The sequence below is a fragment of the Lacerta agilis genome, chromosome 2 (assembly GCF_009819535.1).
Source record: "Lacerta agilis isolate rLacAgi1 chromosome 2, rLacAgi1.pri, whole genome shotgun sequence".
NCBI classification, from domain to species: domain Eukaryota; kingdom Metazoa; phylum Chordata; class Lepidosauria; order Squamata; family Lacertidae; genus Lacerta; species Lacerta agilis.
In genome coordinates this window covers 120,018,641-120,032,151 of record NC_046313.1, presented here as the reverse complement: position 1 = coordinate 120,032,151, position 13,511 = coordinate 120,018,641, and the positions used below count along the sequence as shown (strand labels likewise).

At 52.2% G+C, this 13,511-nt stretch overlaps 1 protein-coding gene across 1 annotated transcript; it reads left to right on the top strand.

Annotated features, from left to right (window-relative positions):
- Window positions 1–12,546, top strand: LOC117042279 (H-2 class II histocompatibility antigen, E-S beta chain-like). The gene is given in 6 exon segments (XM_033141813.1): window positions 1–150; window positions 8,128–8,397; window positions 10,061–10,184; window positions 10,186–10,340; window positions 10,490–10,600; window positions 12,518–12,546. Coding segments are annotated over 6 exon segments (780 nt in total). The 5' UTR covers window positions 1–44; the 3' UTR covers window positions 12,532–12,546.
- Window positions 12,547–13,511: the final 965 nt, after the last annotated feature.

Below are 13,511 nucleotides of genomic sequence, written 5' to 3'. Positions count from 1 at the left end.
AGAGTCCCGTTTCGGAGTCTTCAGGGGGCGAAGAAGAGAGAAGGATGGGGGGCTCCGGCGCTGCGCCTTTGGCCTTTTGGGGGCTCCTGCTGGGGATGGGGGCGCTGGAGGTCTCCGCTTCGGAGGGGCTGGGCGTGGAGGAGCCTCCAGGTGAGCCAAGATCCTGCCATGGGGGGAGAAGGAAGAGGGAACTCCGCTAAGCGGGACCCCCATCAGTGGGGCTCCTTTGACGATCCCTCGTGGATGGTCTTCCATGATCTTAACAGCCAGTCCGTAAGTCACCGTGGAGGCCAATTCTGGATCCACGCGTCCTTCCACAGTGGGGACATTGGTTCCCTGGCGGGAGTTGATCACGCCGGTGAGGGTTTGCCAAGCGTGCCTCCTCTTGGCACCAGTTACAGGTAGGTAGCCGTGTTGGTCTGCCATAGTCAAAACAAAATAGAAAATAAAAAAAAATCCTTCCAGTAGCACCTTAGAGACTGTTAGGGAAAATTCCAGCCGCCACCTTCCCCCACCGCGCAGCCTCCTCGCGGGACTCCCGCGCTGCCAAATGCGGGACCTGGAAGCCTCTTTCTTCTCTTTGCCTTCCCCCCCGACGATGAGCGGGTACCCCTTCACCACACAAGTCGCACAAGCACCACATAAAACCCTCGCGATAAAGGGTTTCCCCTAAATGTCCCGATCTGCGCCCCTAGCCTCAATCTGCCCTCGGAGAAGCGCTCCTGTCAAAACAGCGCTCCGTACGCGCTCCATTTTCTCAATGAACGGGAAACCCACCAATCAGGAGCATGCATTCAGCTCAGCCTGCAAAATGGAACGTTCAGATCAGCTACTATGATTCAATCATCACCTTCACGCTTGACTGAACACTAAGTGGGTTTTGACAGGCTCCCTGCTGGGAGAACAATGGAATCGAAACCAAAATGTAACCAGTTGGGGAAACTATTAATTATAACTTGCAACAATGTATCAAATGGACAATTTAGACGCTGGGTGGCCCAATTTTGACAGCTCGAAATATTTATTATTGTAAAAATCCACAACTCCTGAACGCAGTGTCCGATTTGCCTGGTTCGGGTGTCTATTTGCTCCTTGTAAAATAACCTTTCTAACCCCTCGGTCCCCGCCATCCTCCGATCATCAGAAGTATATTATTTCGATACTGCATAATTTTTGGACTCTCCACTCAGTGGCTTTCATAATCCCCTAAGCAGCGAGTCACGTCCGCAGGAGGAGATACACCCCTCCCGATAATCCAGTCAAGCACCCATCCATCAGCTACCATGGCAGCAGACATCCTCCTAGGAGCTTTCTATTGTCCTGACGCAGAAAAACCTTCAATGTGTATTACACCCACCCTAGATCCATTCACCGGTTCCTGCCATCCTTCCTGATATGCAAAACTTGTTTTTCCCTATGTAAATTTTACTGTAACCTCCTCTCTCCCTCCCCATCTCTGACGTTTCTATGATGTATTTCGCTGTGTATTCTGGGCAATGGCGGGAAGTTTTAAAAGTCCGTGACACCCTTTGTTCGGGGTTCGGATCCTCCTGAACCTTGTTGCGCAATAAACTCCTTTGCTTTTGCTCCAATCTCCGGCTGGTCTCCATTGCCTCCGCAGCGAACCACGGGCTTCCTCCGTAGGACCGGGAGCTGAGCCTTCTCGACCCGGTAATTTCCGTAACAGTCTTGGTGCCGAAACCCGGGACCTGCGTTCTCCCGTGGTGGCTGGGGACCCCCACCGAGCCTTCAGCCGGCAACGGGACCCTTTTCTCCCGTGGAGACTCGACGGATCCCTGGCCATCCTCCGGGCGGTAATTGCAGGTCTCAAGGGGAGCCAACCGGGGAGCAAAGGCAAAGTTCAGCCGGCTTCGTCTCCAACGATCCAGCGGATCGCGGTGGAAGACGCGTAAGTATAAATCCAGTGCACTGGTGATTGGGGGGAGGGGGGAGGTAAGCCTGGCAACCGCAATCTACTGCTCTCTTGCCTATCATTTCTTGCCTGTCTCTCAGTCTGTCCCGTGGACTGCTGCTCAACTCGAAAGGGGAGTCCTGAGCTCTATCTCTTTTTCTCCAATACCCAGTCAGCCGCCCCGTTAGCTGGTCTAACGAACGCAAGGGACTGGGCTCTTTTTCTACTTTGCCAGCTGCCAAGGGGCAAAGGACTTCTCTGCACTATCCTAAACCTCAGCCGCCCCGGTCGGGCCATGTAAAACACGCTGGTCGTGCGTGAGCCCGCTTCCGAACGCAAGGGAGGTTTTTCCGGACCGTTTAACTCTATTTAAAGGGCTGCCCGATCTGGCACTGCAGTGGCAGGCGTCCAGTAGGGTTCCCTTCCTTAGCTGTTAACGATAGGCAGGAGGTTGCCAGGTGGGGTACCCTGTAATGGGTGGAAATGGGGGTTGAGAAATAGGAATAGATGAGAAGAAATGGAAGAGAAAGGAAGAGGAAAAGGGAGCTCCAGGAAAAAGGAAAGGAAGAGGTAGTTTAGAGTAGATCCCCCTGGTCAGCCGCCCCGCTAGCCGAACTAGTGAACGCAAGGGACCAGGCTAGATTATTGGAACGTCGTGTACTGTACTTTGCTTATGTTAAGAAACCCCCCTGTCCCACTCCCTTAGTGAGAAACCCCGACTTACAAAGATACCTTTCCCGTCCCTCCTTTCCCAAAAAAAAACCCAGGTTCCTCTTAAACCCCAAGGAACGATGGGTGCCAAGGCTTCAAAGCATGGTCGTCCTTCCACTGGGAAGAAGGTTTCTCGAAAGCCTTCTTTTACCCAGCCGGAACCTGACTCTCCCCTCGCGATTGTCATGAAGCATTGGAAGATAATTCCGGACCATGAGATTTTGTCTAGACAGAAGCTACAAGATCTTTGTAGGAATTCCTGGCCGTCTTTTACTGAAAGAGTGCCATCAGAACTCCGCTGGCCACCGGAGGATCCTTCCATCAGGATCAACTAAAAACCCTAAAGAAGCTCTTATTAGAAGAAAGGCCTCGACAGCTTGATTATCTGGAGACTTTCGAGGCTGTATCCCAAGTCCTTATGACTCTAAACTCGTCCCCAACGCTCCAGATGCCCGTGATTAAACCTCCTAGAAAGAATCCTAAGAGACCAAACGAAGGTCCTGCGCCACCCCCCTATGAGGATCAGGCCATGGCACAGGGACCTGAACAGGATGCTAGTCCCAATAGCCAAGCAATGGCTCAAGGTGACAAATTACTGGTTCATCCCGCCGGCCAGGAAGGGATTCTAGCGGTGCCCGATGTGTTTATGAGTCCTGACTCTACTCCAACTCCTGTCAGAGACCATGGCACCTGTTCCCCATCCATTCTCCGGCAGTCCGTCCAGGCAAAGGCCAAAGGCAAAGGGGGAAACGACCACCAAGCAACCTCCTTCCAGATGCCACTGAGGGCTTTCCCTATACCACCGACAGACCCAGATGGGGCCCCACGTATGATCTATACCCATCAACCCTTCCGTACGGCCGATCTGATCAACTGGGCTAACACGATGCCCTCCTTGAGAGATGACCCTGACAAGTGCCACCGGCAAATTGCTACCATTTTCTCTTCCCATCACCCTTCTTGGACTGATGTCCACGTACTCTTAAATGCCCTATTCAATGAGGCTGAAAAGGCTGACATCCTCAGTAAGGCTGAAGAAGCCCTAAATCAGGAGAACTACCAGGAAGGGAGACCTCAAGGGGTGGGGGCCCTGACACCTAGAGATCTCCGTATTGAACCCAACCCTGCCTGGGACTACAATACCCCTAATGGCATCTGGTGCCTGAACCTGTTTAAAAAGGCCATCTTAGACGGTATTAAAGCTTCAGGGCAGCGCTCCATAAACTGGACTAAAGTTCAGACTGTGATCCAGGGTCCCAATGAACACCCGTCGGACTATTATTCTAGGTTGGTGGCGGCTATTAAAACCTGGGGCGGAATAGACCCCGAGAATCCGCACCATGATATAATAGTAAAAGGCTTCTTCAAAGACCAGGCATCGCCAGATATAAGGAAAGCCTTAAATCTCCTAGTTGGCTACGATGGGAAAACTTTTAGCGAAATACTGTCCATCGCCAAGTCCGTCTTTAACAACCGGGACGAAAAGAAAGGATGGACACCAGGGCAGGGAGGAGGCAGTGCTTGCCCTCAGTATGGAAACCCCTTACTTCCCAGCTCCAGGGTTCCCGGCCAGGGGAGGAGGCAGGGGGCGAGGAAGAGGGGAAGGATTGAATGCAAGCCCATCCATGCCACGACCCTGGGGCCCATCCACTGGCCTTTGTCACCTGTGTTTTCAACCAGGGCACCTAAGACGAAACTGCCCATATTTATACCCGGGGAGCCCATGGGTTGAAACTAACTCCTACCCATTCCCCGGAGGAAACTCACCATACTCCACCTTTCCTTCGCACCCCCCTTGGGCCCAGGGTTATGAGAACCAGCAAATGGTGCCACCTCATCCCCAAGGGAATTGGCCACCCCAAGGCACCCAGGTCTCGGTGGCCCAACCAACCGCAGAGTCACACCCTCCAAATCCTTTCCGTGCCCCTCTGCCAGCTCAAACTGACCCGCAATTCGTTCAAGCCCCTCCTTCCGACTTGAGAACATAAGGAGAGCCCCAACAGGACCTTGAAGCCCTTCCCCTTTGGACTGCGCTCAATTCCCACCCCTCGTATACCCGGGGTACAGCCCACTGCACCCCAGCACCGCACCCCAGTTCCTGTTCCTTGTACCCCAGCACCGCACCCCAGCACCGCACCCCAGTTCCTGTTCCTCGTACCCCACACGCACCCCATCGCACCCCAGTTCCTGTTCCTCGTACCCCAGCACCGCACCCCAGCATCGCACCCCAGTTCCTGTTCCTCGTACCCCAGCACCGCACCCCAGCATCGCACCCCAGTTCCTGTTCCTCGTACCCCAGCATCGCACCCCAGCATCGTACCCCAGTTCCTGATCACCGCACCCCAGCATCGCACCCCAGTTCCTGTTCGTCGCACCCCAGCATCGCACCCCAGCATCGCACCCCAGTTCCTGTCCATCGCACCCCAGTTCCTGCTTCACCATTCCCGAGTCCCCGTACATCGCTCCCACCGACCATTTTCGGACTTGCCGCTATTGACAGCTCTTGACAGCTGTTTGACAGTTCTCCACATTTTCGGACCTACCGCTTTGACAGCTTGCCTCATTCTGACTGCTTGCCGTTTGACAGCTTTTTGACAGTTCTCCACATTTTCGGACTTACCGCTTTGACAGCTTGCCCCATTCTGACTGCTTGCCGTTTGACAGCTTTTTGACAGTTCTCCACATTTTCGGACTTACCGCTTTGACAGCTTGCCCCATTCTGACTGCTTGCCGTTTGACAGCTTTTTGACAGTTCTCCACATTTTCGGACTTACCGCTTTTGACAGCTTGCCCTATTCTGACTGCTTGCCGTTTGACAGCTTTTGACAGTTCTCCACATTTTCGGACTTACCGCTTTGACAGCTTGCCCTATTCTGACTGCTTGCCGTTTGACAGCTTTTGACAGTTCTCCACATTTTCGGACTCACCGCTTTGACAGCTTGCCTTATTCTGACTGCTTGCCGTTTGACAGCTTTTGACAGTTCTCCCCATTTTCGGACTTACTACTTTGACAGCTTGCCTTGGTCTACCTGCTTGCCGTTTGACAGCTGTTTGACAGCTATTTGACAGCACACCCTGTCTCCCGTTGGCCACCTTTGACAGCTCGCCGGTGTGACTACCTGCCACTTTGACAGCCGTGTGACAGCTCATCATACTCTCCGATCAGCTGGCTTTTGACAGCCCACCATGCCTGCACCCGATGTTGGCATCCAACCATGACCGGCCCGCTCTCCCTGAAATACGACCAGCCGAGGCGCGTGGGGAAGGTGAGTACCAAGTCTCGAAGGTGTAGGTGTGGAGAAAAGGATTTGTGGTTCTGCGAACCAGATACAAATCTTATCTCCAAATGCGGGACTGTTAGGGAAAATTCCAGCCGCCACCTTCCCCCACCGCGCAGCCTCCTCGCGGGACTCCCGCGCTGCCAAATGCGGGACCTGGAAGCCTCTTTCTTCTCTTTGCCTTCCCCCCCGACGATGAGCGGGTACCCCTTCACCACACAAGTCGCACAAGCACCACATAAAACCCTCGCGATAAAGGGTTTCCCCTAAATGTCCCGATCTGCGCCCCTAGCCTCAATCTGCCCTCGGAGAAGCGCTCCTGTCAAAACAGCGCTCCGTACGCGCTCCATTTTCTCAATGAACGGGAAACCCACCAATCAGGAGCATGCATTCAGCTCAGCCTGCAAAATGGAACGTTCAGATCAGCTACTATGATTCAATCATCACCTTCACGCTTGACTGAACACTAAGTGGGTTTTGACAGGCTCCCTGCTGGGAGAACAATGGAATCGAAACCAAAATGTAACCAGTTGGGGAAACTATTAATTATAACTTGCAACAATGTATCAAATGGACAATTTAGACGCTGGGTGGCCCAATTTTGACAGCTCGAAATATTTATTATTGTAAAAATCCACAACTCCTGAACGCAGTGTCCGATTTGCCTGGTTCGGGTGTCTATTTGCTCCTTGTAAAATAACCTTTCTAACCCCTCGGTCCCCGCCATCCTCCGATCATCAGAAGTATATTATTTCGATACTGCATAATTTTGGACTCTCCACTCAGTGGCTTTCATAATCCCCTAAGCAGCGAGTCACGTCCGCAGGAGGAGATACACCCCTCCCGATAATCCAGTCAAGCACCCATCCATCAGCTACCATGGCAGCAGACATCCTCCTAGGAGCTTTCTATTGTCCTGACGCAGAAGAAACCTTCAATGTGTATTACACCCACCCTAGATCCATTCACCGGTTCCTGCCATCCTTCCTGATATGCAAAACTTGTTTTTCCCTATGTAAATTTTACTGTAACCTCCTCTCTCCCCTCCCCATCTCTGACGTTTCTATGATGTATTTCGCTGTGTATTCTGGGCAATGGCGGGAAGTTTTAAAAGTCCGTGACACCCTTTGTTCGGGCTTCGGATCCTCCTGAACCTTGTTGCGCAATAAACTCCTTTGCTTTTGCTCCAATCTCCGGCTGGTCTCCATTGCCTCCGCAGCGAACCACGGGCTTCCTCCGTAGGACCGGGAGCTGAGCCTTCTCGACCCGGTAATTTCCGTAACAGAGACCAACTAAGTTTGTTCTTGGTATGAACTTTCCTGTGCATGCACACTTCTTCAGATACCTCCTCTTAGCACTGTTTCTCCCTTTTGTCCTGAGTTCGAGTGTGTTTCAAAGCCCATGACGCCTTTGGTAAAGGCTGTCCTCCAATAGGAGAGCTCGCAGGCCAGTGCTTCCCAATTGTCAGTGTTTATACTACATTTTGTTAGATTTGCCTTAGGAGAGAGTCTTTAAACCTCTTTTGTTGACCACCAGCATTACACTTTCCGTTTTAAAGTTAGGACTAGAGTGGTTAATCTGGGTTTTGCCAAGATTAATCTGTGGGTTTGCAAAGCGTGCTTTTCTCTTAGCGCGTTTCTTCCTTTTGTCCTGAATTCGAGTGTCTAGAAAGCCCATGACGCCTTTGGTAAAGGCTGTTCTCCAATAGACGCGCTCGCAGGCCAATGTTTCCCAGTTGTCAGTGTTTATACTACATTTTGTTAGATTTGCCTTAGGAGAGTCTTTAAACCTCTTTTATTGACCACCAGCATTACACTTTCCGTTTTTAAATTAGGACTGGAGTAGTTAATCTGGCATCCGAACAAGATGGTTTAGTTCAGCGAAGTTGATGTTGAAGAATCATTGCTTCCCCACGGGGATCTTGGCTTCTTCCAGGACACTGGGGCAAAGGGGCAGGAGGGAACGGGAAACAGCCTCCCCACTGAAAAAGAGCAGCTCAGGCTTCGTGGATTGGGACGGAGAGAGCATTTATTTATTGCAATTATTATATCGGTTCTCTCTCCCGCCCTTTAAATCCTGGTTACGTTTTTGGGGTTCAGGGTCTTGGAGGTTGTGGCTCCCACTCCACAACGGCCTTTGGCTGTCGCTCTCTCCCTTTCCTTTGGGAGGAGGTGATGAGGGGGGTCTCCATTCCCCCAAATTTCCTTCTCCTCCTTCTCCCCGCAGAGCATTTCCTGGTCCAGGCGAAGTCCGAGTGCCACTTCTCCAACGGGACGCAGCGGATCCACCTCATAGATAGGTACATCTTCGACCGGCAGGAGCTCGCCTACTTCGAGAGCGACCGAGGGAAGTTCGTGGCGGTGGCTGAAGTGGCGGAGTCCGACGTCGAGAGAGCGAACGAGGACAAGGAAGACCTGCGGATCTGGGTGGCCGAGGTGGGTCGCTTCTGCCGGCACAACTACGGAATCTACGGCCCCTTCTCCCAGGCCCGGCGCGGTGAGTCCAGAATCGGAGAGGGGGCGCCATGGGAAACGGGCCCCCCCAGAAGAACCCAAAATGGGGGGCGTGGGACTGACCCCCCTCCCGGCCCCCTCCCCTCCCACGTTTCATAAAGGAAGAGGGGCCTTTCCTGGTGCCCCACTCCAGAGGCAGAGTTTCTGTGTCCATGGAAGCATCATAAACCATTTCGTGTATTGCAATGTGGATGGTGTCTGCCTTCATCCCTCCCTATACCTGTAGCTCTCAGGGCGGCTTGCAACACAAAATTGCAGTATCAACAACACAACAACACAACAACACAACACACAACAACATTATTTAGGCCTATTATTTATACCCCGTCCATCTGGCTGGGCTTCCCCAGCCACTCTGGACGGCTCCCAACAGAATTAAAAGCACAATAGAATATCAAACATTAAAAACTTCCCTAAACTTCATTTACTGCCTGTGCATTCCCACCATTTCCCTTGAGGAGCTGGAGATGGTGTTCTGTCCGTGGTTCTCCCTCTGCTCATTCCATCCCCACAACAACCCTGTGAGGGAGGCCAGGCTGAGGGGCAGGGGCTGGCCAGGGACACCCAGTGAGCCTCAAGGCCCAGGGGGATTTGAACCCAGGACACAGTCCAACACTGGACTACATTAGAGTGGGGGGCTGCAAGGGGGGAATACGCAGCCTTTCAGGGGGAGAGAGCGAGCAGATTTCAAACAGAAACCCTGAACATTTTTAAAGTACAAAATGATCTTGTTTGGACATCACTCATTATTAATTGTGACACCTTAGCATGTTGTTTCCTGCACAACTGACATGGATTGAGGTAGGGCTGCCATATGTCCAGGTTTTCTGGGGAATCAGGGTGTTTTAATTGGTTTTTTTTTTTTTTTTTTTACAAATTTACCCCACAATCTCAAAAACACATACATTCAGGATTAAATAATTATTATTATAAATATAGTCCATTTCTTTCCCACCCACTCATTACTATTTTAAGCTACCAGCTCCACCCCCTGTTCTCCAGGAATCATCCCTAAATCAAAGTATGGGGGGTTGTGGATTTGCATAACATCTGCTCTATATCACATAAGAATTGATGTGCTGTTTTTCAGTTGGAGTGAAGGGCCCCAAAATAATTGGTGTCTCCCCCCCCCCCCACCCACAAAAACACCCCAATGTGAACAGGTGTTGCTTTCCCAATAATTGCATTTCCACAGGAGAAAAGGGGCTTAACCTGTTGAATTTCTGCTACTGAATAGCATCTGAATACCATCCTGTTTGCTAGGAAAACGGAAGAACAAACTCCTGAGATTCCTAGGAGACAGAAGGATGGAAAGTGTCCTAGGAAGGGAAGGGGCATCCCAAGGACCCTTGTTTGTGAAATGCCCAGCCTGACCACTAAGGAAATTGGGCTGACTTTGGGTAGGGGATCAGAGATCCACCGGTGGGAGTGAGAAGTTGGGGCTGGGAGCGTAGGATCGACTGACTGTCTCAGGGTCAAACTAGGCTTTCTGTCACCTGGGGCAAAGATCCAGTTTTGTCACACACACACACACCACATGCATTTGTGTATACACAGCCACCCACCTGGACACATTTGTTCATAGGTCCCTCCCTGCCTAAATCTCTGCCCTTCCTTCCACATCTCCCTTGCCTCCCTCCCCCCAGTCCAGCCCAAGGTGAAGATCACCCCCACAGACAACGATGAATCTTCACCGCACAAGACTCTGCTGATTTGCACCGTGGGCCGCTTCTTCCCTGCGGGGATCGAGATCAAGTGGTTCAAGAACGGGGGAGGAGCCCAAAGTGTGGACCACGGACCTCATCCGGAACGGGGACTGGACCTTCCACATTGAGGTGATGCTGGAGACAAAGCCGGAACGTGGAGACGTCTACACCTGCCAGGTGGAGCACGCCAGCTTCGAAGGCCCCGTCATGGTGCAATGGGGTAGGACGCCTTCCCAGCCCTGACCCACCTTCCCCATCTCCTGGAGTGGAGACTGACTCCTGCCCAAGGGAGTGGGGGGACATTCCTGGGGGCTAGATGGGTCAAGCCCAGGCCTGCCTTTCCTCGCTCAAGGCTTTTTCTTCCTTCAGAGCCCCAGTCAGACTCTGCCAGGAGCAAGATGTGGACGGGGATTGTGGGGATTGTGCTGGGGCTGGTCTTTGGGGCCACGGGACTCGCCCTTTACCTGAAGAACAAGAAAGGTGAGAATGGAGGGCCGGGGGGGGGAGGAAGGGCTGGGGGGCTGGATTGGGCTCCAGGCTCCCCTCCTCTTCTTAGGCAGAGGCTCTGGAGTGGCTTCTGTTCCTTCTCCACTACTAGGAGGTCCCTCTTGGTGTCTCAAAATTTACTGGTAGTCCAAACTGGTCTATGGCCAGAATCACCTGCAGGATCTCTGACTGTCTCTTCCCTGAGACGCTCTCCATCTTTTTTACACTGTGGAGAAACACAGCTCTTCTTCTGGATTTAGAAGCCTTTGTACTTTCAGAGCTCTTGTTCTAAGGTTCTCCTGTCTTCCCTGAAGTGCTCCTGAAGTGCCAGTGTGGTGTAGTGGTTAAGAGCAGTGGACTCGTAATCTGGTGAACCGGGTTCGTGTCTCTGCTCCTCCACATGCAGCTGCTGGGTGACCTTGGGCTAGTCACACTTCTTTGAAGTCTCTCAGCCCCACTCACCTCACAGAGTGTTTGTTGTGGGGGAGAAAGAAGGGAAAGGAGAATGTGAGCTGCTTTGAGACTCCTTCGGGTAGTGATAAAGCAGGATATCAAATCCAAACTCTTCTTCTTCTTCTTCTTCTGATCAAAACTCTGCTCAAAGCAGTAAGAGCAAGGCTCTCTCTCCACACAGAGCACAGGGCCTTTGAGACACCTGCAGCCAGGATCCCATCGCCTCACATGGACCTCTTCCTCATGTGCATGAATTACTTTGCGTGAATTAATTAATAACTGGGCTAGGCTGAACCCCCTAGGATGCAGCCTAAGGAACGAGGTGCGGTTTTGGGGGATTGGTGCATGGGGAGAAGCAGATTGCAAAACATCCCCTGGTGTCCTTTCTGTGTTGGGAAAGAAATATTCATTTCCATATAGCGAGTAATCTTTAACCCCTCATATTCTGTTTTGCAGGGGGTAGGGGGAACAGTTCTTAGTTGTGCCTTGGTTGCATTATCTTGATCTTGGGAGCTGTGGGGTTCTCAGGGGGTCTATTCCAGGTGATATTATTTGATGCTCACCAAGTATTGCTCTTTCTGTTCTTTTTTCCCCTCCCAGGGAGAGCTGCTCCTCAGCCTGCAGGTAACTTTCCTCTCTCCTCCTCCACCCTCCTCCTTCCCCCACCCCTTCTCCCGGCTGCTTAGGGTGTCCCCTTGCTTGCTTTTCATACAGCCGGAGGTGGGGGTGGTTCTGATTTTAAACCGCCCCCCCAAAAAATATGCACATGCTGTAATTTCCTCTCCTGCAAGTGGGTCTGCAGGAGAATTCCCCACCTGGGAGTGTGTGAGGCAAAGCTCACTTTCAGGGGCCAAGTGAGGAGACCTTTGTCCCCTGCCTGCCCACTTGCCAAGGGTGGGGAACCTTTGTAACCCCACAGGGCTGCATTCTCTCCTGGGCTGCCGATGGGGGGTGGACATGTCACTTTTGGGTGTGTCCCCAGGGAAAAGTGGGTGCAGCAACGATTTCAATATCCCCTTTCCAGAATAAGACTACTTTCTACCCCTCTCCATTCTTCATCCGGGCAAGCGAGAGGCATGCCTCCTCAGAGTTCAGGAACATCCCAGGGAGGTGGAAACACTTGAGGAGGTGCAAAGCAGGGACAGGAGGGTCTTGGGGACCAGAGAGAGAGAGAGAGAGTCCAGGGGGCACCTTTGGCCCAGATTCCTGGGATTCCCCACGCCCGCCAAGTCTCCCTCCTCAGAGCCTCCCCTGCCAGACCCATAACCTCCAGGCCCCGCCGATTCCAACTTCCACCATCCCCAACCAGCATGGCCAATGGTTAGAGGGCACAATGGGAACTGTAGTTCGGAATGCCTGCTGCTCACTGTGTTTCAGTGTCCCCCAAATCCTGCCAGGGATTCTTCTCCCCTTCTTCGCACCCCACTGATGGGCTTGTCTCTCTCTCTCGGCCTGCAGGACTCATCAGTTAGACTTCCTCGGGATCCCGGGATGTGGAAAAGCTCTTTCCTTCCTGCCAGTGGCCTTCTGTTCTTGCTCAGAGGGTGGAAAACTCCTTGGAAGTGATGGAAGGCGTCACAGATCAAGAACAGTGTGCCCCCCATACCTCTGTTGCTTGCTTGCCATTACTCCTTTGGGGGGGGAGTTTCTCTTGGTGTTTCCCTTTCCGCTTGTTGATTGCAAGTTATTGCAACCTGATTTTACTTCTTTCCACCTCTCTGCTAGAGAATTTGTGCTTTGAGTCTCCCTGAAGAATGAATGCCCCTGAAACAATAATGAACTCTTCGGACTGCCAGGACTGCATGCTGGTCCTTCAAGCCCTGATGGGGAGCCTCACAACTGAATTGGGGAGGGGTCGCATGTGGCCTCCCAAACCTCTCCATGTGGCCCCTAGGACATTGCCCCTCCCTTCAGAGTCTTTGCCTGTCGGGATTTGTGCTTCTACTCCAATCATGTTTCTTGCTTGCCTTGACAGAGGATGGAGAGGGGAGGGTGAGCTTGTGCAGAGACTGGTTTCCTGTGAAAACTTCACACTGGCATTTGATGCCCACCAGTGGCATGTGGCCCCCAGAAGAGAACATGGCCACTGTCCAGAGAAGCAAACTCTGAAATGCAGATTACCCCACGAGTAACACCAATCCACAAATAAACCTCCTCCCCACCGGACGTCTGGCTGATCCAAAAGGCTCTTCATAAACTTTTGCTTACATTCATCAGTGATTGCCTGTCTTTGCGACAAAACAGCATCCAGTACTATCTTCCCCTTGTTGGAATTTAGACCCGTCTCTTCCTCCTGATCCAAATGTAGGAGCTTCTCCGAAAGTGGAAAGGGCTCTCTGGAAGGTGGTGGACTCTCCTCCATTGCAGGTTTTTAAGCAGAGGTTGGGTGGCCACCTGTCATGGATTCCTCATTGCAGGAGGTTGGGCTAGATGACCCTTGGGGTCCCTTCCA